This window comes from Lepisosteus platostomus, chromosome 14, assembly GCF_059453375.1.
Source record: "Lepisosteus platostomus isolate fLepPlt1 chromosome 14, fLepPlt1.hap1, whole genome shotgun sequence".
In the NCBI taxonomy this organism is placed as follows: domain Eukaryota; kingdom Metazoa; phylum Chordata; class Actinopteri; order Semionotiformes; family Lepisosteidae; genus Lepisosteus; species Lepisosteus platostomus.
In genome coordinates this window covers 30,829,180-30,856,458 of record NC_142624.1, presented here as the reverse complement: position 1 = coordinate 30,856,458, position 27,279 = coordinate 30,829,180, and the positions used below count along the sequence as shown (strand labels likewise).

Here is a 27,279-nt window from a genome sequence, read left to right as displayed (position 1 = left end):
AATCTGGCCCCATCATCCGTCTTCCACTTGCATGGATTTATAACAGCTATCACCCATAGCCAACACAGCACTGCCTCACCCCAGAACAGGCTTTTAGGGCTGTGATCTATACCAATTTACCATTATTGTGCTGTTGCTACCTGTGTACAGCAGGTTAATCAATTTTCTAATTATGGGGCCAAAAGGTTCAGATGTTAAGTAGTGCTGGTTTATGCGGTCAAAAGCCTTTTCTAGCTCTACTCCTAAAATGCAGAGGAATTTTGTAGTAAAAGGCGATTTACTTTGTTTGGGAAGTCTTCCGTTTTATTTTCACAAATACCAAAAGTTACAAAAAGAAAAACACTTTACAGTAATATTTATACCTTAAACAGTATCTATACACATCTAGATAAAAAAAGCCAACAGAATTATATCAGCTATAAAAAACGCAATTTTTATTGACATGATTAATAACATCCAGGGGTTTGAGAGATACTCCTATGCCCTCTGGAAAACCACTTTATGTTTCTCAGAAAGGTGGAGGAAGCACCATTCATCTCCAACCCAAAGAAGCTGTAGTCCGAAGACTACAATGAGGACAGGTTAGCCCTAGGTGTAGGATCCCATCAGCCCCCTGGCCTTTCGAGGGGGAATGTTAAGTACAAAACACTCTATGATCTGGAGGAACTAATGGATAAATACTAACAAGAGTATCAGATGGGGAGTACATCAAACAGGTCAGAGTGAACATGAACAGAGTCCATCTGGACAGACAGGAAGAAAGCCTTGGAAACTACCTCACCTGAATACAAAATAATAGGGGCCCCTTGAAAATGAACGAGAGATTCTTTGCACAGGAAACTCACCTTGGACAAAGTCAGAAAATATTAAAGACTGTAAAAACAGAATTTATTAGTCATGTATCCAAAATGGATGGGGAACAAAGAAATCTGTAAGCAAAGAATACACTTTTGAAGAAGAAGCTTTTTTGGAGTGTTGAATCGCACAAAAGACTCAGTACTCAAAGCCTTTGAAGCTTTATGAGTGGCATTTGATGACACAATTGGTGGGGTGTTATACAGGACTATAGTGCGTAATTAATTTTTATAAAGAGTATGGTGTTATTGTCAATTTTATCCTGTAAGATTTTATTTAAAGAAATACTTAAGAGGTGTGACAGTTATGGCTTTGCTCTGTGCAACTCTATAATGATTACTCTGTTTTTCTTTAGAATTTTGTTTATCAAAACACATTATACAATCTGTAAGTTGATGTTTATTGTTCTTATTTCACCAGACTTGTAAATACATTTGGAGGGCACAGTTAAAAGCTGACTAAGAGTATGCATTTGAAGAATTACAATATAAAAAATATAATTTCAATTCATACATGAAAATAATATTAAACTGGATTGAAGCATTTCATACTGAATTTAATAGGATTATAAAAGTCACTGAGTGCTGTAGTTATGAATCACAGTAGTAGTGATCTTTGGAAATCTACTGTTAATATTCATAAATACATAGAAATAATTACACTCCTACTAACAGCAATATTAAAGATGCTTGTGATCGTGTCCTTTTCACAAAAGGTACTACAACCTAGGAAATTCCACATCTGTTGCCACACCTGAGAAATGACTTGCTTTGTGCCTATGGCTGACCACTGTCCACACTGTATGAGGGTACATATGGGTATCAACAGAAATAAAAACCAAATCATGTCTCCAAAGGCACAACTTTTATATTTTGGTCTTCAAATAAAATGTACAGTAAGTTTTGGGAAAGATTTTCTGACAACTGGATATACTAAATGAGTCAGATTGCACACACCTCATCTTTATGGATCAAACGGACTCACCAGTTTATTCTTCACCCTAACACATGCACTGTTAGAGCCACCTGGTTCTTATTACCTTTCATAAATGCAAGTGCCATAGTGCACTATGACCAACTGAAGGTGTGATGTGACTCCACTCGCTGACACCACTGCAAGTTCATTTTGACCAGTGCAGTGGTCAAGGCTCAGCCTGCTCCAGGAAGGACCTTTAGTTTGTGGACCACATCATTTGTAGTTTTAGTCCACCTGAGTTTTCAATTAGGTAACTGGTTCAGTTATTAACATTAGTGAACCACTATAACCTTTTTTTTCCAGGAAGAATGTTTTAAAAAACCTACAAACCTTAAAAGAAGCTCTCCTTCATGATGCAAATACAAAGATACAATGAGTGATCATCTGTACAATACAGTGTGCACCTGAGTTGAAAGGTCAGACTGCTGTCGTCTATGCCTAGGGTCAGAAGTCATACAGTACAGAACTTGTAAAGTAGGTAACGTGCCATACTGAGGTTCCCACTGGACTGGTAAATGAGAGACAGGTTGTAGGCAATCTCTCTGTGCAGGTCTACCTGGTCATTCTCAATTCCCTGTGAGGGGGAGAAAGAAGAGTGAATGAGAAGGAGGAGAATAAAAGAGAAAAGGCTGGAGTGGTGAGAGAAGTGAACACAAAAGGAAAATGTCAGAGACAACGAGAGGAAGTTAAAAAAGTGAGAAAGCAACAGAGTTGGGAGGAGCACAAAATAATAATAATAATAATAATAATAATAATAATAATAACTGTATGGAAAATAAATAGAAGGTGTATTCTTTAGCACTCTTCTGATAGCAAATTGTGTTTTAGTGTCAGTACCTCCAGCTGCAGTGGGGGGCAATCCAGTGCCCTCTGGTAGTAGTGTATGGCGAGGTGAGTCAGTCCCAGCTGGTGCAGTGCTCTGCCTGTGTTGTAGAAGCTCTCTTGGCATGGCCCCCTCAGCTCCATGTAGCGATTCAGGAATGAGAAGCCCTGATAGTAAGTGACACTCATCAGTATTAGTATTATACACAACTAATGAAGGCAGATGTTTAGAAAAGTGGGAAAGTGTTCCAGGAACCAAGGCCAACCTGCAGCAGGAGAGGGTGTCGTTTCAGGACAAACTTCTGCGAGGCCATGTGGATGAAGGTCAGTCCCACACAAAGGCTATACAGGGGCTCACTGGGCTGCGTGCGGAAGGCCTGCACATACTGACCTACAGTGGAGACAAGGATTACTAGCTCAGTGACCATGGCTCTACATTCTGTACGCACAGGTTGACTGCAGACTACATGTTTCACAAGTTTCCAAACCCTTCATTTACCTGAGGTCTTTATGTGCCCATGATTTCAATTAAACGGCAAAATCAATTGGTAGGTGCACAGAAATGCAGACAGAGAAAAAAGCAAGGATGGATACAGATGACTGCATTTAGATTCTTTGAAAAAAGATGATAGGATACATATAACATTAGATAAACAACAAGAAAATATATAATAAGACTTTTTAACTAATCTGGCACTCAGAAAGCCCACTGATGACACTGACTGGAAGGCAGACTGCTCACAAACGTATCTATAAAATGAAATCTAGTTTAAATTGATATTGCAGTAATGGACTGCTCTACACACAATAGACTACAGAACTGTCTTGCAGTCACTTTTATAAAAGAGAAGACATACAGTATACTGTAGCTAAGCCCTGAGTCCTAAAAAGTTCCAAAACACAAGTGAGGTTCAGGTTTGAAAGGATTTTGCTCCAGAGCAAAACTTTCTGAAAGTGTAACCCATGCCCCTACAAATAGCATCAATGTAAGAGTGCAAAAGTGTTTTTTTCCCCCCGACTCACAGTGTTAGCATTTTAGCAGGACTTAATAAAAGGAGGGAAAAGGCAATACAATAATAATAAAAGGCAAGAAAATCTAAGGAGTTCAGAAAGCTGGGACATGAGCAAACAACGGCTGTGAGAATCTACCCGAGACTATGTGTTTAAAGCAGGGCCTTCCCCTCCCACCCCCCAGGTGTACCTAGCGCATGCTTGAAGCTGCCAGAGACAAAGGCATTGTGTCCATTGAGCACACACAGTGCGTGGCTCTCTGGGTTCTTCAACAGCAGACGCAGGCAGAAACGGTGGTGACGCACATCCTGCGAGTGTAGGGTCACCTGGTTAAAGATGTTCCAGAGCTGCGGGCGCTCCACACAGTCCATCAGCATCAGCCTGGAACACCAGCACAGAACACCATGACAATCTGCCCTAATAACACTGCACATACAGCAGGGGCCATCAGCAACAAAACAGGAACGAAGCACTCTGTCAGATACAGTCGGATCACACACCAGTGTTACACCTTTTCTTTGGTCTTAGAAGTGTGCAGTGCGCTTCTAAAATGCTACAAATGCAGAGCTTGAAGTTCAATTAATACAGCAGACTCAAAAACCAGTCTGTGCAAACAGCGAACCTGAAGCACTGTGGACCTCCCTTATCTGGTAAATTAGTCACTGATACCGTCTTCTACAAGATTGTTGGAGTTCTTAAATTAGTGTTGCGTTAGACCGAGGGTCAGCTGCCTTCCATATGTGTGCCATTATTGGCATATAAAGTCATTTTTAACAACCTGTGCTATTAAAGTAGAACAATGCAATAAATGTCTCATTAGACACACAGAAATTAAGTTAGAAAAAACATTAAACACTAGGTTTGACTGTCATGTAAGTCTCCACAACATGTTAATCAATTAAAGCTCTTTGACATAGCAAAAACAATTCACTTGGTTTATGTTATGCATTATTTTTAACAGGGCTAGACTTTTATTTTCATGGGAAAGCTATCAATCCATGCCTCTGATAACAAGTGTAAAATTGATCATTGATCATTATAAAGCAGTGGGCAGGTTTTGGCATGCTTTCTGATGTATCTTGATGCAATCAACACCTTTTTGTCACAAAAAGGTCAAAACAACCTCAAACAGCACAATGAAAAATGGGTTACATTTTCTCTTATTTCAGAATTTCAGGTTTTGGCCCAATGTTTTATTTTCTGAACAAACCTTATAGCTTTGATATCAGCGACATCACACACAAGAATCATACTTAATGGTAATATGTGAACATTAAATTAATCATTTTAGATCTTATATTTTAATTTATTTTTTATTAATTAAAATGAAAGTAGGGCTATTATTGACACTGAAAAATCATCAAGCAAGCAAATCCCTAAAAACAAATGCATGAGCTAACTCTTGTCACGCCCCATCCGAAAGTTTGCTGACCCCTGTGTTAGGCAATTCCTTGGAATGTGAGAACTATTTGAGGAGTTAGAATTCGAGCTTGAACTTGTTGTTTTTGAACAAACTGTTGCAGCGAACCCAATTAATCAATTCACAAGTCCCAGGATGATTCTTTCCTTTTGCTCACTAAATCATTTGACTAAGTGAGATGAATTGAATACCAGGATTGGCAAGTCAACACAGGAAATTATTTAATTTCAACCTCCAAGCTTAGAGAACAGAGGTAGGAACCTCTGAACCCAAATCAAAAATAGTAAATTGAGCAATTCAAGCAAAAGATTAAGCAATCATAAATTGTCAAACTCTATATAACACAGATATCTCTTATATTATTGAAATGTGTGGATTTGTGGGGTGTGTGGAGGGTTGTGTGAAGAATTAATTTTGCTGGTTATTTCAGATTGGCAGTACTGATTCAACTTTCTGAAAACTCCCTCACTTTCACATTTTTCAAGTGAATTGGTGAAACAAATGAACAAATCTATGTAATCAAATAACTCATCTGAACCAAATGAACTGCCCAGTTATAGTTAGAATGACACCAACCTGAGTGACAGAAAATTTTCAAAATTTATATAGATAAAATTCAATGAGGCAAAAATGCTAAGAACTGTGCCACTGTGCCCCCCTTGTTTAACAGTCATTTTCACTTAAACGATGTTTGGAATATTGTAACAGAAAATGCATGGGAAATTCTACGCATAAACTCCTCCATCAATCATTCTAAATCCTTCTTAACAAAATTATTGGGGATTATCCAGAGGGATTATGCTTTACGTGTTACTGACCGTATGTAATTGTAAGCCTTGCGGTAGTTCTGGTCAAGGATAGCAGCAGAGAGGCCAAAATACTCGAGCTCTTTCCTCTTGACACGATCATCATAGAAGGAGTAATACTCCAGGGAGGAGTCCACCAACAGCTCTGCCTCCCCAAATCGTTTCAGGTCACAAAGTGCAAACACACACTGCAAAAACAACTGCCACCAATCTTCTCGAGACAGCACACTCGTCTTCCCTGGTGGAAGAGAGGGAAGGAGGAAGGGGGGAAGTAGGGGTGTGGAAGTGTGAGAGGGAAGAGGATGGAATGAGAAGGAGACAAGTTTTGGGAGAGAGAAATATGTGGGAAGGGGAGGGAGGAAAAAGAAATGTGGGAGAGGACAAAGACAGAGGACAGGCAGTGAAGGAGAAACAAAAACATAGTTATTGTGTCTGTGGATTCAACATCTTAGATAACTGGCACAATTTCTGTGCAAACCATCTCTACAAACAGGATTAATTATGTTTCAACAAAAGGGACTCATTTACATTACAGTAGTAAAGAGACATTTCAAGTAAAACAGAAGAAAGCAGAGTAGCAGTTTCTCTCACTTTGCAACTGCTAGCTGGGAATAGTAGGTACAGAAGCAGACTAAACTTTCAAAAGCCAAACATATTTGAGTAGGAAATCTTGCATAAGTTAATATCTCACTGGATGATGAGAGCAGGAATCCAAACATGAAGACTTTCAGAATGTTTCAGAATCTATGAGGCAAATCTGTACACAAATCCTCAAAGAACCAAATACACAATACTCACAATTCACAAAAAACCATTTTATTATAATATAAGTGTAATATTTTATCATAGGACTTCACATGTATTAGTACCTATGATGTCCAGATAGGCTGCCTCCTGGTCATCAATGTCAGATATTTTATCCCGGGACACCTTAATCAGGTAGAGATGCCGCTCACCAGAGCATGAGCTAGAGATCAGACAGACCTGTGCACGGTTCATCGCTACCTGGGGTGGAGAGAGTGAAAGAGTGAAACACATTCAAAGACAGAGGGAGAAAGAATAAATAAAAGAAATAGCAGGAAAAAGAGAAATAGAAGTTAATGAGTATAAGAGTGATAAAGGAGAGAGCAACAGGGAGACAAAAAAGAATAGCAGTTATGTCTTGAGAAAAGGAGGGAAGAGACTGGAAGAGAGACAGACTGAAGTGAAGCTGAGAGGGAGGGCCACGTCACCTTGAGCAGCATGGCCAGCATCGTGAGAAGTGTGTCAGTGTAGTCATCCATCCTGCCCTGAGAGCACAGAAGCGTGGAGCGATGTAGCAGCAGCTTGAGCTCCTACGGCACAGTGAGGGTTAATACTGACAGTCAGACGCACACAAAACCGCAAACTAACTCAACCTCCCTCCTGCACCGCCTCACTCTCTCCCTTTTCTCTGTCTTTCCCCCTTTCTTTGTCATTCTCTCTTACTCTCCTCCTACAAACTTCCTCCCTTTCCCCATCCTGTCCCACCCTTCCCGCCTTTCGGCACCTGCTGTGCAGCGCTGGCATCCTGTGCCAATGTATCGGGGTCATGCATCGGCTCCAGAGCATCCAGTGCCTTCTGTGGGCGGCCCAGCTGTTGCTGCAGGGTGGAGAGCGAGAGCCGGGCTTCCAGGTGAAAGGGCGCCATCTCCACAACCTTACTGTAGCTCTCTACAGCTACCTCCATATGGCCCAGGGCTTTCAGGCATTCTGACAACACACACAACACATGGTTATGTACTGTTTTTATCCTACCACGCAGCAAGTACAGCATTACATGGCATATTGTGTCTGGAGAATATAACCCAACACCATCTGGCAGAAAGCAGCTAAACATTGCTCATAATAGCTTGTGATTAAAGCTCTCAACTGTCTTCAGGCACAGGCCGAAACAACAGACAAACATAGATGCAGGGACACATGCAGTGTTCAGAGAATTGTGTACTTTCAGTGTGATAGTGCGTACCTGCGTGACGCAGCCATACAACAGGAAGGTTATAATGTTCAGAGCAGACCAGTGCACTCAGCAATGGCAGAGCGGAGCTGTATTCCCCCTGCTCCAGGAAGGCCTCGGCCACATCCAGGTACAGGTCTCCTAACTCCTCCGGGCTCTGTTCCATCAGACTTGTTAGCAGGCCCTGAGAGATACAGAGGGTGTGAGCTGAGGTGGAAGAGAGAAAGCAGAGAGAAAAGGAGAGCAGAAGTACAAGGCAGTACATTAAAGCTTCTAAGCACACATATTCATTTGTAGATATAGCTTACAGGTTGAGACCTCAGAAGAGACGCACTGAGAAAGAGAAACAAGGAACAGGGAGAGAAGAAAGAGCTTCTCACAAACACATTATTATAAGTCCTAGCCACGAGAGGTCACTCACATCCAGAGGTTTGAACATCTGCAGGTGAATCAGGCACACCATCAGCTTCACCCGGATGTCAATTGGCACCTCATCAGGAATCTCCACTGAGAGCACCTCCCCTGGGACAGAAGAAGCAGAGAGAGAGGACTGAGAGCAGACAGAGAAGTGGGGCAAGAAAGAATGAGGGGATAAGGCATGTAAAGCAACAGAGTGTGTTGGCCTGTCTGTATCCATATGCTGAGATGTCAATTGGTGAATTTAAAATTATTTTTTCTTTAATTCAGTACGTGTGTGTGAGAGCCTATCTTTCTGGAATGGTTTTGGCAACACATTAATACAGTGGTGCATACATAACACATTATGGCATACTCACCTTCTTTTATCTCCTCACCCTCCTCCATTTCCTGCTTGGCACCATCTCTCTCAAGAGTGATGCCACAGAACTGCACCAGCACCTGGGTACAGACAAGCAGATGATACATGCAGTCAAATAATTGCAGAAAACAGTCACAAAGGAATATTTACAGGTAATTACACACAGAGAGACAAGCTGTATAAAATGAATTTGGTTATTTTTCAACTCCCTGGCAGGACTTGAACCAGTAATACTCTTTAACAAAGGAGAACATACTGGACTGCAGGTAGTGGATCTGCAATGTTTCTGCATATATAATATATATGGTCAGCAGGGGTCACCCTTTACAAGGCAAAGGCAAGGAAACACCCAGCTTAGAGCCAGACCCATAAGAAAGCCACAAACAGTTTGAGACAACCCTTCCCTCTGACCTCCAGTGCACGTTTGTGCTGTTTATTGGAGATGTGGAGTTCGGCTGCCATGTTGACGCTCTCCACAGTGACCAGGGAAGGGTGTTTCTGCAGCGCCTCATCCATCACCCCGATAGCTGACAACAGATCATTTGTTTCATAGTAACTCCTACAAGTAAGACACACATTAGAGATTTATAGTCCAGGTGGGTCATACACACTCAGACAAAAGACTCATATAATAACAGGAATATTCTATTTCTAGACAGGAATATTCTATTTCCAGTACCCATCACTTAGACATTAAAGTTAATTAACTTCATTAAAAAGGTCTACCAACAGTTACACTCTCCCAAAATACTCTTAAGGTAATTCCACAGTAGACATCCTGGAATCTACAAAAACACTAAGACATTTTTTCCACTTAAATAAACATTCACCTCTACAAAATTACTTCACTGCACTGACAAATAATTAATCTACATAACACTATGCATCATATCCAATAACTATCGCACAAGCAACAGAATTATTCCCACCGACTATTTTGTCTAAAGCAATAGACTACAATGAACCTGCAGAGTCATGGTTTTTGTTTCTGATGAGATCTGAGGGATTTTAATGGACTGGCTATTTGCCTATTTAGTACAAGTCACCATGCCTCCCCAAGACACTACTCAGACACTGTTTCAGGTTCCCAGGAACAGGGTACATGGCTGTCCAGGACCACGCTAAAGCAGTCGTAACGCACACTGTGGTCGGGACCTGAGTATCAGGAAGTAACATGGGGACTCACTTGGCCATGTCACGGGCCAGCTGCATAAAGTGCTCTCCATCAGTAGAGGGCAGCAAGTTGAGGATACGCCGGTACCCATCCATGGCCAACTTGTGCTCCCCGACCTGCTCGTACAGACTGGACCGCTCCCACAGATACCGCACGTTACTGGGGTCGTACTTAATGGCTGAGGGGAAAAGCAAGAGAGTGAGACAGAGGGGAAGCCGGTTTCAGGGAAGGAATATGGCAGTTTAAGAGAAGAGAATGAGGAAAAAAATCAAGAGCAGGGCTTTTAGATTTGTAATCCACGAACAGTCATACTGCAGTCCTTCTCACACACACACACACACACACACACACACACACACACACACACACACACACACACACACAAGATTTCCAATTTTGCATACTAATCCTAATAAGTAAAAACCATACATGCACCCAGAAACTGAAATGAAAGCCTAAAAGCTCAACCATTAAGCTCAATGAGAGGAATAATTGGTAAAGAGCATGAAGGCACTTAATGGGCATACTATTTTTTTACAGGCATTTTTCTCTCACACTGCTTGTCTGACTTGTTGTACAGTATGTTATTTAACTCGTTGCTGCTGCTGTTCTGTGTTTATGTTTTTGGTGATTCCTTGAATGTCTTTTGTCTATTGTCTATTTAAGCACATATGCAAAAAAACATTTCGCTACACTTCTGCATATGACATATAAAATTAACTAAACTGATACTAGGGGAAAAAGGTTTTTCACATTTATATATCATCTATATTTGGAAACTTCATTATTTAAACTCGCTCAAACATAGGGAACTGAATCAAACCCAGGTTTGAACCATAAACAGATTTATGAACTAACCTGAAACTGAACAGGAAACACATTTACCTCTAAGTCAGGAGCAAAACCAGGCCAACCAATTAAATTTAAACAATGGTTCACAGTTTAGCTGCTTCTGTTTGTCCCTGTCCCCCACTATTTATTCAAAATATTGTAAAACTAGAACATTTTTAGTATAATAAATCCTTGCATTTATATAGTGTACTTCATCTGAAAGGACCATAAGTGGTTTAACAAGTGGGTAGGAGGGGACCCACTCCATCCACCACTGAAGTGCAGCAACTACCTGGATAACTGCAACCATTATGCATCAGATCAGGTGTAGAAGTGAGAAACTGCTTCACCAATTTAATTAACGGGGAATTTTAGGTAGGCTAAATCTTGCAAGCAAGAGGCAGAACTTAACCAAGCCTTCTAGGGTTAAAACCTCTACTTTTATGACCAGTGCCATGGGATCTTTAATGACCAAGTAGTTAGGACTTCAGTTTAACATGAGTACTTTGGTGCAGAAGAAAGAGAGCTACCTACTGATCCAACAATACAATGTTTTTCAGCAGCAACCTGTCTCCTTGAATATCTCACATCCCAGAACAAAGCAAGACCTGGATAATCTTCTGAGACCAGGCAAGAACAAGCTACAAGCTATATTCAGTTAAAATTGGTAGATATCACTTTAACATTATTTATAGCAAAAAACCATGCCCGCTATCAGAACAAAGATTGAGAAAGATGACGAGAGAGACAGACCTACCTTTGGAGTAACAGAAAATGGCCTGGCGAATGTTGTCCTGCTCCAGGGACATATCGGCCAGTTTGACCCAGTCCTCACGGTTGCTGGGATTCAGGTGAGCTGCAATCAGGCCAAACTGCAAGGACTTCTCCATGTCACCCTGGTCCTCATAAATCATCGCCAGGGTGGAAAAGGGCTCATAAGCCAGGGGAGCTAGGGGGGAGGGAAGGACAGTTTGAAGGAAATAAGAAAGGGAAAAAAGGTATGAAGGCAGGGGAGAGGAAGAAAAGAGGGTGTCAGGGAGGGAGAGATGGAGGAAAAATAGGAGAGAAAGAGATGAGAAATAGAAAAGAAACATTGAGAGTTAGGGGGATGCAGAGTTGTGATGGGCATTAAGTTGGAGAAGGAAATGAAAAAAGGAATGAAAAGGGAGAAAAGAAACAGAGGGGGGAGGAAGAATTCCAAGGTTACACAAGGATTACATGACATGAGTTCCACAACACAAAACATTAAAGAGTTTGAAACGAATATAGTATATTTTACAGCACTGCCTCACGTGACAGATGAGCAATTATAGGGTACAGTCTATATAGACTGTGTATACAGAGTGTGAGAGAGATATCTGCAGTGACACTGACATGATAGAAAGCACAGAGACAGTGCAGAGTGTGCAGTAAATATGTAGTAAGTGTTGAAACCATATACTGAAAGTGTAGAGTGCACCGAGTACAGTGACAGTGTGCAGTTAAAGTGTATCATGTGTTGTAATAAAGATTAGTGCACTAACAGTGTAGATCATGCCATGTATAGCAACAGTGGCAATACAGTGTGTACAATGCAGGAACATTGCATCAGGCTCACCCTGCCGGATAATTTCCATGCACATCGTTATGGCATCTTCCTTTTCTCCACGGGCATAACGTATATTGGCCTCACCCATCAGACCACGAAGAGCGCGAGGCAGTTTACTTCGGTGCCGCCTTTCCTGATGAAAAGATATTTCAGAATTTAGCATCACACTGAATAGATATATAAAAATACTACAAGCACAGAGAACAGAGCCAGTACTCTTTAACAATATACACATACAAAGACAGACAGAGAGACTGTCCATGAAACAGGTCTGGATCAGACTGCTGTGTTCTGGTCTTATTGTGAGGGGTACCAAGCTGACTGTACCGAGACTGTAGTAGTCCAGGTGGGTAGCTGCGTCAGCATGCGTAGGCTGCAAAGGAACAAGTAATAGGTTTATTCCATGTTGAAAAGAGAAGAAAGAAAACACAATGTTTCGGCCAAGGCTCCACAGCTGAAACGTTGTGTTTTCTTTCTTCTCTTTTGTACTGAGACTGTGTGAGCTGAGCCCTTTCCTCACCCTCATCATCTTTTTGTTCTCCCGGTTCAGTTCCATCTCCAGGGCAAACACATCTCCTGCTGATGGTGCCACCGTCTGCTCTTCATCATCCTCCTCCTCGTCTTCCTCCTGCTCTTCTGATCCTTCCCCCAGCATTGAGGCAAAGACTCGCTGCACCGAGGGGCTGATACCCTCCTCTACATCCCCTGAGATGGCGAGAGAGACAAGGACATAATGGGAGAAGACCAGAAAAAATTAGACATTAAGGAAGATGTTTTAATCCCCACCTCGACAGCAGAACTCAAACACACGCCCACAATCAGACAGACACAAACCTACAAAACGACACAGAGGCATGTACATACTGGATAGAACTACAGAATTCTGGGATACAGAAATAAACATTGACACAGTGTACTTCTTGTGAATGCGATTCTACACAAATGTGATGAAAATAACGACCACTTGACTGGGTAAAACAAGTGTTCACAATTGTTAATTTCCTGACTACTTTCCCTAAATCTCCTCGAGACTCATCTCGTTTATACAGCAATTGTGACCTCTCTCACGCTGCCACCAACCAATACTGTATACATCGTTCTCACTCTGCTTTGTACAACACACACATTGCATTTTTCCTACTGTATCTGACCAATGTTTTTTTTGTGTTTCGCTCATTAGTTGCTCTGCATTTTGAAAATCACCCTTAATAAGTGTGTCTGCTAAATAATAATCATAAAGGAATATTCCAATAAGTACAGTTTAAACAGACAATATTTGCCAACATAAAAGTCAATACTTTGGAATCGGAATTGGCAATACTTATATCTAAACGTACACTATCCCCAAGCCCCCTTTGTTTGCCTCATCACATACAGAAGGACTCACGTACCATGAAACAGACTCAACTCATTCGTAACCTTTCTTATTGCTCTTCTGGACAGTCAGTATAAGAGCAGACAGACACACAAAAAGTCAGTGATACAGGAATTCATAAAGACATAAGGACAATCATGCTGCTGGGCAAACAGACAAGGAGGTCCCACAGGCAGGGACACAGACAATATAACTCATGGTCCGCCACAGAGGCAGTGAAACAGACTGACCTGTGTGGTGTGGATAGGAACGCCGTGGGCTTTGGGACGTGCTGGGGAGAGAGTCCTCCAGAGGTGCAGCATCCTCATCCTCTGTGGCCCCACCTTCTGCCACCTGCACATATTCAAACAAGAGGATTAGCAAACATTGTAGAAGCTGCAAAGCAAATTCAAAAATCCAGATTCGGTAAACTCCTGACAGATTACGTTTAATATGAAAGTGCAGAGTGTGGCATGCAGGTAGCAGAAACATATCCTATAAAAATAAAATGGGAAATGCAGAGACTGAGGAAGTTTCCACTGAAAAGATTAATGTGTTTATGTTGACATATTTACATCTAGTAAGCCAATGTGGAGAAACGAAATAATAAAAGGCAGACAATGTTAGGATATATATTAAAATGTTTTTTAAAGCATTATATTACGATATACTAGTAAGATCCAATTTAAAATTTTGGTCATTACTTTAAACACTACTGCTGTTCTTGAATCTGTGATGGATTCAGATATGTATTGAATGAGCTTTATTCAAATCTTTAAGATTCTTTAAGGCATTGACAAAGACAATCCAATAGACTTCTTTCAAAATCGACAATAAAACAAGAAAGCAACAGGACATTGTGCATTTGAAACGGAGACAAGGGTTTTTTACACAAATGATTGTGGGGCCTGTGTGGATCAAGCTACGTGGCAACATTATTGGAAGTGGATACTTTACTTTCAATACGATTAGCAATCACCAAAAAATCGATGGAACGAATGAGCTCTTTACATTTGTAACCTTTCTCATATTGCACATGACATGATTCTATAAATGTTGTGGTTGGCCTGGTGCAGCTTTATCATAATGTATACAACTCTTCTGAATTTAAGGGACAAGTAATAGCTATAAAAAAAAGCTAGAGACTCTAAAGCCCTAAGCGTGATGCATCTGGATCTTGACAGTAACGGAAAGCAGTTTGGGAGTGTGCGGTTAGTTTTATTGAACAAAAAGGTACCGTACCCTCTCCTTGGCTTTGCGCTCCTCCCTCAGTTGTTCAAACTCTTCAAAAGATATTTTCCCCTCCAAATATTCAATAAGCTCTGGATTGAAACCCGACATCGTGCAAGGCGAATGGTAATTACAATCAAGAGTTCCACAAAATATTGGTACTGTATACACCGGTTTTCAAATGTAATTTCTGTTGGGCAGCATTCCCTTCACTGCGTATTTCATCCAGTCTGGAGAACGTCATATAATCAAACTTCTATAGTCTTCTGAATTATATAATTTTTATTTCTCTTCTTTGATTTTAATGAGGGAAATAAAAAATACTACACAAGCAAAACACAGATCGCACTTCAAGATTCCCATGTAAATGTATTCCCCGCAGCAACACTGCCCGGCAAGAACGGTTCCGCCTTTGTTGATGTTAACATTACACAATATGACGTGAGAAGAGGGGTAATAAGCAATAAAATATAAAAATAATAATAATAATAATAATATTTAAACCCTTGTATTTTCACAATGCTTCGCAAATCCTTCTCTATCACTCCTTCAGGTTGCCCTTGCTGTAGATAAAGACGCACTTTTGTAATAGAAAAAAGCAGTACATCTCAGCACAGTGTCCGAAATAAATGGAACGAGGGTCCAATGGTTAATACTAATAGACGTTTATTTAGAGCACTTTAAACTAAAAGCTTCGTACAGTACAACATATAATACACAACAGAACCAAAAAAACTCGGAAAAAGCACTAGAGATTGAATTACGTGAACTAAATTATACATTGAAAGGTTTACAGAAAAATCAATTTTTAAAACATGGTTTTGAAGTGTTGACTGGAGCAGTCGAAAGTAGACGACGAATAGATACAAAAATTATGAGACTTGCTTCTGGGCAGTCAATTCCATAGGTTCTACAGATGAGAAGGGTCTGTCTTGAATTGTGTGCTGCCTGGTTTTTGAGGAAGAACACATTAATCACCAAATGTCGGATTAACAGATTGGCAGTACTCATACAATAGATCTTTGAAATAAATCTGTACATTAAGAATTCAATGCCTGATACGTGAATTAGAACTGTCCATTCTAATGTGAGCGCAATAATGGGTGTGTGGGACAAAAGCTATCTATGACTGATTGATTGTTATGGGCATTGATGCACAGTGCTTCTATAAAAGTAGTACATTTATATTTCCTTCCCCGGGTTCTTAAACTGTCCATTGACTGGAAGGGGGGGCTCTGGAACAGGGTGAGAATACACCATGAATCATTACATTGTTACCCCTGACCATCTGTATACAGCCACTTAATTAATGAGTCCTGACTAGCCTCCCCCCCCTGGGGTGAGTCATGAGTCTGTATAGGGGGGCTTCACAGGTTTCAGATAGCCCTAGTCAGAAGACAACTCAGGACTTTTGGAGAAGAATGGAATGTGAGAGAGATTGAACCAGGACAGGACTTGACCTGGAGACCAGGGACTGGGAGCAGAGGTGGATATTCCCCACCATCGTCTACCAGTCCAGTTTTGGGTAGAGGAAAGAACACCCAGGGACACCTGTTTCAGGACCCATAATCAGTTCACAATGAGAGGGACGGTGCGGTCCAGTAAGACAATCATATAACAGAGTACTGCAATATTGTGCAAACTTGATATTTTATTTTTAATGTTTGAATTTTACTTTTTATATACATGTAATTTCTGAATATAATTACAGGTAGTTATAATCACAAAAAGTAGGTATCTATACAACCCAACAGCCTTGTACATTTCTTTATGGGGTGTTTGGTATTTGAATACTTCACATAAACAGCTCTCAAACTATTTTGAAGTAGAAATGCTGAGTACTGCACACAACTGTCCTGCGCCACTTACTAATCTCATACAGTGATCTGCTCTTGACTGTTATGCTATGATGCTGCTATGATGACACACATTGATTAGGGAGAATAAAATAATATTGTCCCATTGAAATGCCCAACTTTGTGCAGATCTGTATGAGGAGGTTATGAGTGAGGCAAGACAGATGTCAGTGTGAAGTGTGAAAATACAGTATTTTACACACCTGAAAATTATAGGGTGCCACACATTTATTTTTAAACAAACTTATTGTACTTTACCGACACTGCTCTATAGCAGTTCAATGTTTTTTTAAGTTTATATGGATTTGTTTTAATTTAATATATATCTTTTTTCACGTTTTGTTTGAAAAACAGGGTATTATTCACAACAAAAACAAGATACACAGTAAAAATAATAAATAAGAACAATAAACAAACTGAAAATCCAGGTGCATTGTTGGCATCTCAGATGAGCAGAATGCAGCAGATACTACCATCCTGTGCCACCTGCAGGAAGAGAAATAGAGGGAGAGAACAGTGAAATAATTCAGAGATTCTCTTGTTCTGTTTTACATACAGGTACCAGCATCATTCCACACAACCCCAGCACATTATTCCTTGAGTCTCTGGGGCAGGTGTAGCTGACTGTGTGGACCTACCTCTCAGATCCTTTGCTCCTATCCTCATCGGGTCCCCACTGCCTCACCCTCTCAGGAAAGCAGAGAAAGAGTCCTTCTTGTCTAGGTAGTCAGAAAAGGCAGAAGTCAGGGAGTCGGGGGCATACAGTGACGGCGGGGGGTCTCCAGCCTTCATCTTGTCCCCAGGAAACCGTCCGGAGACCTTGGACATGTCTACCCCACGCCGAATAAAATATGCCTGCAGAGTGCGGAAGAACTGGGAGACAAAGCAAGGACATACAAACAGGGAATTAATATGTTTTTGGCTCACTGAGCTTGTGTCTTTACAAATATGGATTGCTTACTCTCAGTGGGGGTCTATCTCGTTATATGTTTATTCTGCTCCTCTTGATAAGCATGACTGTGTATGACAATTTAGTCCACCCCCCAAAGGGAATATCTTACAAGGTCTCTGTTGCTTGGGATTTCCAGGGACTTCCACTTCTCTGGTGGTCCCTGGGGGCTACAGTGCCCCTGGGCTATCAGCGTTGCAGAGAGACAGAGGACCAGCACTTGTAATGACAACATCTTCACTGGAGATAACAGGGGACACTACTGGGAAAAAGCACAGAGTGAACTGCCTGCGTACAAAGATGTGGCTGAGCTATTCACATTTCATATACAATCAATGAAATGATTAATTATGTTATAGTGTTCTTTTAGCAGTGAACACCATCTCAAACATGTTATAGTAGCATCTCAAATTTGGAGCATGTTTTCCAAAAAAGTAATAAATATAAGAGCACACACAAAAGAAAATTAGAAAACTAATTAAAAATAAATATTCAAATTATTGTCCTTCTCATCCAGTACAGGAGAAGTGATAGTAAAAGGGAACAAGGTTTATCAACTCAAAATCTGGAGAATGGACAGAAATTTGTACAGTCCTCTCTGAGAAAACATTCTACAACATGCAGAAATATTATTTTCAGAGACTATGGCAAGCTACAGTTACCCAAGAGATTGTGTACTTCTCAAACTAAAAAAGCAAAGCAAAACCTAATTGCATGATATATAATATTTATTCACTCAAAATATTTATTAATGGAAATGAAATGTTTACATTTCTTTTAATTCATTGTCTAAAGGCAAGGACTATTTGTACACCTGTTGTCTAAATTTTTCTTTGGATCATAAAACCTCCTGTTATTTAGCTGCTGTTCCTATCCTAAAGATGCCACATTGAGATATACTAACAGTCTAACACCAAAACAGTTTTCTCCTACACTCTTTCTGAGCCAAGTCTACCTCTGCTCACACACACTTCCACTCACACTCTGACACACTTACCAGTTCCGCTCCTTGTCCAGCTGCCTGTGAGAGAGAAAGAGTCTCTCTTAATGTCAGACTGCAAGTTAGCCTGACTTGCGTCTTCCCTTCCTCTTTATATCTGCTGAGAGGCGTGTCTGGAAACATAGAGGTATGACAACAGTGCCATCGAAGAGAGCATTGTGTATGAATGTCACTGAGCTCACACAGACATAAATGAGAAATTAGTCTGAGGAACTCTTTAAAAAACAAATGAATGTTCCAAGACTGCAAAAAAAACAGCCGCTGCTCAGTTTTAAGTTCACTTCAATCCCCGATGTTCACTTCCTCACGGTGTTTGTTTTTATATGCTGAAATTGTAATGCAGCGTGGCAAATATCAGTCAATGTACTAAGGCCGAAAATTTAAAAAAAAAATCAAACTCGGGCATCAAGCTCAGCTAGGACACTGGTGTGAGAGGTTAAAGATGAATGGTGCTTTTTTAACTGAAAGTAGGGGCATTTCTGGTTACTGGTTTGGTGGTACAAAACAAGATTGACAAAACTGACCCTCTCGGTCTTTAATTTTTAAAAAATATTTAAATAAGACCTTTCTCTTCTTTTCTACATCCTTCTCAACACCCACCAGATTGACGGAGAAACATCCTGTATCAGGTCCCTCATGTGATGAACAGTAGTGGTGCTTTGTGTGCGTCAGAAATAGGCTGATAATATCAGTGTGTGATGACGGGCATAAATGCCAATTAAGACGGAAGTTCGTTTATCTGATGGGCATTGAGAAAGGAGGATTATTAGAGTGTATGTGAGGCAGCTGTAAAGGGGGATGGGGAGTTGACTGTTATTATGTGAATGAGTGGCATCTCCACACACCCGTTCAAAGCTAATGAAATTTCTGTTCTTCTCAATCTCCTTCCCTCTCTGTCCCTCGGTCATTTTAATCTCCATTACAGACAGCAAGGTCAGAAGGTCCCTCTCTGGTATTTCACGACAGCGCTTTGAAGCTCCAGATAATAACTTCTGTTTCTTTACACTCTTTTATAAACAAACATAATTCTTTCTGTATTCTTCCGATCAAGATTAAAAAGCTACGCAACCAATCCATTCACAATGGAAATGAAATTATGCCAGTCCTGTCCCTCCCATCAATTCTGCAAGGGTGCTATGGATCCATCCAAAACTACAGTATATTTTGACAGTTTTTATTAGAACTGTTGTACTGGTGCTTTATTTAAAATCAACATTGTGTCTTCTCTCCACCTATAAGACAGAAGCAAATGAAAAAAATAAGATTCAGCATTCTGTACCGAATGGAGACTGCTTAATTTTTGTACTTCTACTTATGTTGAGATGCACTAATTAGTGTGTACCTGTCACTGACCTGTCTTAAAGATGGATAGAGAAACTGAGGAAATCCATCTGTAAAACTGGTGTACACATCAACTTAATAAAGCATCTTTCTCTATTTGTATTTCATAATAGCTCAAGAGCCCTTCAACACCTACATTCTCTTTCTCTCCTTCTCTCCATCTCCTGTTTGTTCTCAGACTCCCTCTTTCCAGTATAGTATATTCTTGGCTTAAAATGACTGACTCTGAAAAACTTAAATTAAAACTCAATGACCTATCTGTCTATATATAGCTGTTTGCCATCACAGGCTATGCCAGTCAGGTAATGAATGCAGGTGAAGAAGCTGTCTGGAGGTCTTCCATTTTTATGAGGTATCTGCAGGGCTACTGTGGAACATTGTGGATATTAAGCAAGGCCAACAGGCCACAGAACAGCGGATTAATCCAGAGGGTGCAAGGCAAGCTCTCTAGACCTCTCTAGTCTGACAGACAAGGCAGGTGTAATAAAGGAAGGCTCCTGCATTACCCAGTAAACATTCAATGGGGGAAAGTAAACAGGCAAGTTCAATGTTTATAAAAAAAAGAACAGAATTGTCTTTTGGGCATCAGAGTGTTTGCCAAAACACTAAAAATCATAAACTCTAAATTCAGTGCAGGGCTGTTTATTGGTCTAAAATTCCTCACCATATGATAGCATGCCTATCAAACAATATTGCTGTGATACAACTTGATAAAACAAAGATGTAGTAAAATAGTGAAATTATAATCAATGCACACAAAAGAGGACATGTGTTTACAGGATTATACAAACCTTAGAAAAGCAAATGAATAATGAAAGAGTATTAAAAAACTATAGGAAAAGTGACATTTTATTAAGGGGTTCTGAAGGATTAGTCTGTACTGTAGAGCTTTGGGGAAAAACAGACATGCACAAAACTTCATTTAAACTTAAAAGCCAAGGGTTTCATTGAGTAAAGCCTCCTGGCTACAAGAATGCAACTCTGAATGTCTCACTGGAAGCCTGTGAGTTCACCTCTTAAGTTCTGCGTTTGCTGTTGTTCCCTTCAGTCGGGAAAGTCACTCACATTGCTGAGATAAAATGCCCTGCGGTGTAAATGGGTACTTATAAAGTCATCTTTGTAAATAAAAACTGTACGGATTAAATAAATCATTATTTCACATGACTAGGGTTTCCAAAACCTAGCCACACCCAAACAACAACCAACTGGCCAGTAACACAAAAGTGTTAAAACTATTCTGACATTTGTTTAAATTAAACACAAACGGTAAGCATTTAAATGCAAGCAGTTAAAATGTTAAAATGATATGATTAGGTTATAGCTCAATTAAAAACTTGACCCTGGTGGTGAATACAGAGGTGAACGGGAGAATCATGTATCCTCTGGCAAAGCAAAAAGGCAAAACTAGAGGATGTAAAGTGAAAATGATGCTCTTTTTTCCTAATATTGAAATGTATTAGCAAATAAAGCAGAACACTATGCAAGATATACTGGGTTCAAATTTGCTTATGAATTCAAAAGTTAATTGCAAACCCCATGAGCTTAGAGAAAAAAGAGAAAAAGAATGGCTGAATAAGAAAAATTGTATCAGTTAATTTATTATTTTTTTCTCAAAAATGTCACAGTTGTAAAATAAATATACAATTGAACCTAAAAAAAGCGCATCTTTTGCAACAGTGCATACACCTGAGTCGAACACATGAGATATCCCTTCATGGTAACACTCCGACAAGTCATAACACAAACACAATTAAAAAGACACAGACCGGAGAGTTGAGTGGCAAACCAGAGCCGTCACCACCCCCTCTCTGGAAAGTGGCTGACAATGAGGTGCTGCAGTGCACTGCGTTGCATGCTGGCACACAGAGCAGAACGTTCTATTGCTGTGATGGGTCAGGGCATCTTACAGCTTTAGCAAACACAAACACCTTATGACAAACACTGATGCTGTATGAAGGTGATTTTATTACTCTTGAATCTCTTTTTGTCAGTTGTTTTCGTACCTTGTGGTGCTTACGCAGATTCTTAAATTCAGCTTTGGAATGACGAGCTCAAGAAGTTCAGGCGGGATGATAAAAGAGTTCACTGGCCTATTCGAACATTTTGTGAAAACCACACACCTAGACAGCAATGAAATACACTGCACAATCAGACGGGACCTTGGGAACTGTCAATTGGAACAACGCAGGCCAGAAGGTGCTAAATCGACAGGAGTTGGACCCTGGTGCTCAAGAGCCACCATTCAGTAGGTCTTACAGGTCACCCTTAGATCTATTTCAGACAGACAGATCTAAAACAGAAGTGGCCAATCGTGCTCCAAAAGAAATAAAGTGTGTCACAATTTTCATCGCAGTGCACAAGCCACCTATTTAGGTAGCCAAAATGAGAATGGTTAAAAATCGATTAAGGACAACCTAAAACATTCTGCATTGTGAAAATCCAGGACCAGAGTAAGCCACCTCTGCTGAACCTGAATGAAAGCAAGACCCTCTGGTTTATATGGTGGTTTGTGAAATGTGGTCTCTTTGGCCCCCTTTGTATTTCATTGCTGTAGATTCCCCATTTTTTCTGAGTTTCCTGAATAGGCCAACCGACTCCACAAGCACACTGTACAGTAGTGATGTGTGGGTTGACACACACCCGCGGGTGGGTATGGGTTTACCCGCTGGTCGGGCGGGCTCAGGTTAAAAAAAAAAAAGATTTTATATCGGGTCAGGCAGGTGCAGGTTCATTTCTCACAACCGCCGGTGGTTGCAGGTAAAAAGCCGACCCGCACATCACTACTGTACAGTATATGCACAGCGATGTCCACTACAGACAGATATCAACAGCACTCTTAACTGTATTTCTGCTCTGGTCTGCCTTGGCTAAGTCAAGTGTAGAGCATTGCTGATGTCTGTAGATTTATGTAGATTTTGAAACAGATATATAATTTTTTTAAATCCAAGAAAACATTTGCCAGTTATGAAAGAATATGAGAACAATTAATGAATCTGGGATATAAGGAATGTTTTTAAGGTGCATGGCCGTGGTATTCACTGTGTAGTCAGAGAAAGACCCTGATTGAGAAGAACACTTCACACTGCTCTGAAAACCGCCAAAAATCTTTCAATAACACATCACAATCAAGTGTTATAAGTTGTAGTCAAGAAGTATTGCACGCAAGAAAAAGGATTTTACCACATAGTTAAGCCGATACAAATCTATTCAGTCTATTCATGTTTTACATTCTTCTTAGTTGAGCATGGTGTAGATGATTCTAAGCACACACGCTGTACAACACTCCATCACCAATCACGAGTCACAGGCAGTGCTGGCAACATCACGGAACACCAGTCTTCCAGCAGCAAGAGACATCACTACACACACGCACCTTCAATCCACTGGGCACACACAACAACTACACAGGGCTCTGGGCCAAAGCTTGCAACACCTTTGTAAAACACTTATCGATATCAGAAAAAGCGTTCCACAACGAGACTCTTGTTCGTCTAATGTACAGACAGTACTTGTATTTTCAACTTATTGCTGATATTTCTAGGTTTTTATTTAAACAGAATCTTTACAATGACACAATCATTTAAGCTCTTCAAGGTAGTACTCACCATAAAGAAAGGCTCAATAGAATAAAAGATTGAGTAATCTGCAAAAAATGGTAAGCACATCTTTGCCCACAGCTGCACGTTCAAGTACATTCACAATGCAGTTCATAAAGACACGCTGTGTACAGTAAATATCCAGGACAACAGGGGGTTAGTGTGGTCATTGCAGCCTAGTAGTTAAGAAAAGGTAGCAGAAATGCCAGTGTGGAGTGATGCAGGGAAAATCCCTCTGGGCTGTTATTTCTAACTTGTGAGTTATAGTAGGAAACCTCCCACTTTGAAGAAAACACATGACAGTATAAGATCAATATTTGCAGCACATTTACATTTTTGTTGTTTTTAAACTGGACACTTATTGTATGAAAGCTTATATAGCATCAGAAACTGCATACAACCAAAGCTGTAGACCATAATTGTACAATCCACTAGACAGGGAGATCTGGCATTTCTGCAAAAGGCACTGGCTATTTTTAGAAAAGATAAGAGAATGAAGAAGAAGCTCTTCTGAGCTGCAGTGATCAGTTCAGCTTTAGAATCACAGTGTTGGTCCACTAGGTTCCTAGGGAGGCAGTGACTAAAGCAGCTGGATTACAGAGGTGCACTGAGGGCAGGTCAGATGTGCAGATACTCTGAGAGTATCTCTTCACACTGGCAGATCACCCCGTCGAGGAAGTTCAGAGGTAATCTGTACAGCTTGCAATGCCCATTTGCTACCGCTTTGGGACAGCCAATAAAATGGCAGAGCTTGACAGACATGCTGCTTCCTTGTGGAGGGCTACTAAACTGAGCAGTGCCATTAAGACAAGACGTACATCCCATTCCCCACCGCAGCTGAGAATACCTCAATCACACAGGGCCAGACCCATAACTCATTGACAATTTACAGCTTTTAAGCAGAATGTAAATAGATAATAATAGATTATAGATATAGATTATAGAAGTAAATAGTAAATAGAGACTTAATCATGTTAAAAGCATGTTAGAACAGAGTAGTGTGGTAGTTCAGTATCTAGGACAATTGTCTTATGAGTCTGGCCCCAGAGCTCTGTCTTCAGGCCCCTGGGGTATAGCAGCTAGACAGGGTGTGTGGAAGCCACTGTGAAAAATGTCTGCCAACACACTCCACTTTATGGGATAACCTGATCAAAAAGTCCCCCATTGGCAAGTCTGGTCTCAGCCACAAGGAGGTTACAGTAATAATCACATTCACTTAGAGCACTCAAACACTAGAGAGCTTTGACAAAAGAAAACAGTTATTTTTAACACCAGTGATCTACTGTAACACCATTAATACATCTGACAGACAACATCAGGGAAAGGCAACCTGCAGCCATACCGGTCAGGGATAGACCAGGGCGACTGTACAGGACTTCCAGCCCACTGTCCGCTTGCCTATGGCCTCTTTCTCTCTCTGTGTCAAAGAAGTGGCCACCAATGGCTGAGAGGAAATACTGCATTATGCTCACTTGGTCTCAGGATTATAAATAGCAGATCTCGTCTCTCTGATGGCCATCTTTACAGCGTGTCTTTTTATTATAGTTCTGGTAGCATGAAGAAGCATAAAAATGGGCAACGTACCATCGGAGATGGAAAGAGGGAGGTTTAGTGTATTTAACTGAAACAAATATACAGAAAATGATCTTAGTTTTGTCATCCTGTGTTTTGTCTGCTTGTTTCTGTAATCTTCATCTATTCCCTTTCAATGCAATGGGACAAGGGAGATAACTTCTCACTGTGCTGCAGACAGTGTATCGTCTCCAGGGAAAAGGGGATCAAACCCCACTATCAGTTAAAACTCAGGGCTGTGTCTCTTTCAGCGGCACAGATGAGGCTTCAATAAAACATAGGATGACACGGGTGTCTACTCCCGGCACCCACCTCTTCCTCCACCCAAGAAAGATACAAAAAAATCATTTTAATATCCTTTACAGTTTTACAGGCCACTTGAGCAGTGATGCTGGAAGAAACAGGAAGGCTGAGTAAGAGGTAGGGAAGCATTTGCAATATACAAAATAGTGGGAGAATTAACATAGGGAGAGTTGGGAGACTCAATGGGACTGGGACAGTGTGCACCAGTGAGACTATCCTGTGAGCACAGCCTTTGTGGCATTTTGTTCAGTGTGGCAACTAAACACCTATTAAGGAATTCATCCTGACTGTAAATATCTATGATTATAGAAGCTTCGAAGAGCCACAGGGCTTCTGCCTTTGATCACGGGTCTCAGACAGCTACAGAAACCTCAACGTCTGATTCCAACTATTTTCTCTGTAAGGCCACCACAGCACATCCTTACAGCATAAACAGAATTCATTCTGCACAGTTTACCTTTTATTTGATGGAGTGCTTCTTAAGAGTGAGCACCCCATGAAAGGCGTATTTGTAACTACAGAAGGTATCCGTGATCTGACACTTTAAAATGTTGTGCTAATGAGAGCAACATAAACACATCAATATACGCCTCGGAGTAAAATCCCATTGCACTAATCAATTTAAAATGATAAAAGAATAAAGTAGCGGGGGATAGACTTTGCAAACAAGGCCATCTACTGGCAATGTGTTGTTCATGTTGTACACAGAACGAACACCATTCAGGTTTGAAGATCTGATTGTCAAAACATGGGGAAGGAACTCCTCACTTTTTAATCTGTTTTTTGTTTTGGCATATCTTTCTTCTCATCTCCCTCACAGAGTCTGTCTCCTATTGTTCCAGGAGGAAAGACAAAGAGTTAGGGAGAGAAGTATCCAGGCTGGTGTCTAGTATAAGGCAAGATGAGGCTGAATGATGATAGATCCTTTGCTGCAGATGAATGTCAGCGTACTGCTTTCGTTCTGTGCAGCCCCAACACTGCACCAATCCCTGCAGAAAATCGGCAGTGCCAGTGCCTGTTACTGTAGCAGACATACACAGACTCCTAAAACTGGAACTAAACTGTCAAACACGCACACACAACATCGAATTCCTGAAACAATTAGTGCATTTGGCCACAAACACAGACAGGCTCAGCTTGCTCCCCTAGAGGAGACCTGCTGACAGTAAAATCAAAGTCGAAAATTCAAACACAGACAACAGCTTCCTCTGTCACTGAACAGAGGGAGAGAAAGAGGAGAGCAGGGAAAAGGAACAGTGACAAAAAAAAAGTGAAGAAAAAAATGTAAATACCAAGTTACAATCACTTTTGAGAAACGCAGTCCTGGAATGTAGTATGAAAGGCAGAGTAACAGTAGTAATAATAAAAGCTACCAAACCAAACAACAATAATCATATTAATAATTATTATTATTAATTATAAAGATGTCTCTGTACAGATACTCAGATAACTGACCCTGCAGTGTGAAAGGGTGGCAAGTTTCCTTGGTGAAATATATCAGAATATATCAACCCTTTAGGGAACACCCACAAGTTGCCACACAGAGAGGCAAGAAAATGCCTATTTTCCTCTCTGTCAAGATTATCCTTCGCTGTCCTGCAGCCTGCTGTTCACCCCAAACTCCCTCCCATTTCAAAGACATGACCCAGGTCACACCCTGGTTAACAGGTGCTATATGAGGCAACAGAGAGCATGCAGGGCAAGGGACAGAGACAGGAAGTAGGTCACTCTGTAGAGGTGCATCAGGGAGAAGGTCACCATGGAGACACACACCGGCAAGTGCAGCCTGCAGATCACGGCCAGCAGCTTACTGTGGAACAAAAACACAGTTAAAAACACTGTT

General features: G+C 40.7%; 2 protein-coding genes across 5 annotated transcripts in view; both read right to left on the bottom strand.

Moving 5' to 3' along the window:
• Window positions 1–866: 866 nt before the first annotated feature.
• gtf3c3 (general transcription factor IIIC, polypeptide 3) lies at window positions 867–15,193 on the bottom strand. Of its 3 annotated transcripts, XM_088605597.1 has the most exons (18): window positions 14,832–15,193; window positions 13,841–13,943; window positions 12,756–12,940; window positions 12,245–12,368; window positions 11,405–11,596; window positions 9,829–9,994; window positions 9,054–9,201; window positions 8,641–8,722; window positions 8,286–8,386; window positions 7,877–8,048; window positions 7,418–7,620; window positions 7,122–7,223; window positions 6,759–6,894; window positions 5,902–6,127; window positions 3,854–4,044; window positions 2,919–3,043; window positions 2,668–2,820; window positions 867–2,404 (listed from the first exon to the last, which is right to left on the bottom strand). In XM_088605597.1, exons 1-18 carry the CDS (start codon window positions 14,928–14,930, stop codon window positions 2,282–2,284), a joined length of 2,631 nt encoding a protein of 876 aa, XP_088461723.1. In that variant the 5' UTR covers window positions 14,931–15,193; the 3' UTR covers window positions 867–2,281. The 3 variants fall into 3 exon arrangements, 1 of the variants encoding a protein (XP_088461723.1); XR_015926307.1 differs by lacking the exon at window positions 867–2,404 and having other exon boundaries at window positions 2,684–2,820; window positions 3,969–4,044; XR_015926309.1 differs by lacking the exon at window positions 867–2,404 and having other exon boundaries at window positions 2,684–2,820; window positions 3,990–4,044.
• Window positions 15,194–21,547: 6,354 nt separating this feature from the next.
• pgap1 (post-GPI attachment to proteins inositol deacylase 1) overlaps window positions 21,548–27,279 on the bottom strand; it is a 31,353-nt gene continuing 25,621 nt past the window's right edge. For both annotated transcript variants that reach the window (XM_088605592.1, XM_088605593.1), the window contains one exon: window positions 21,548–27,246. In XM_088605592.1, the coding sequence (XP_088461718.1) occupies window positions 27,108–27,246 (139 nt within the window). In that variant the 3' untranslated portion in view covers window positions 21,548–27,107. The remainder of the gene's footprint in view (window positions 27,247–27,279) is intronic.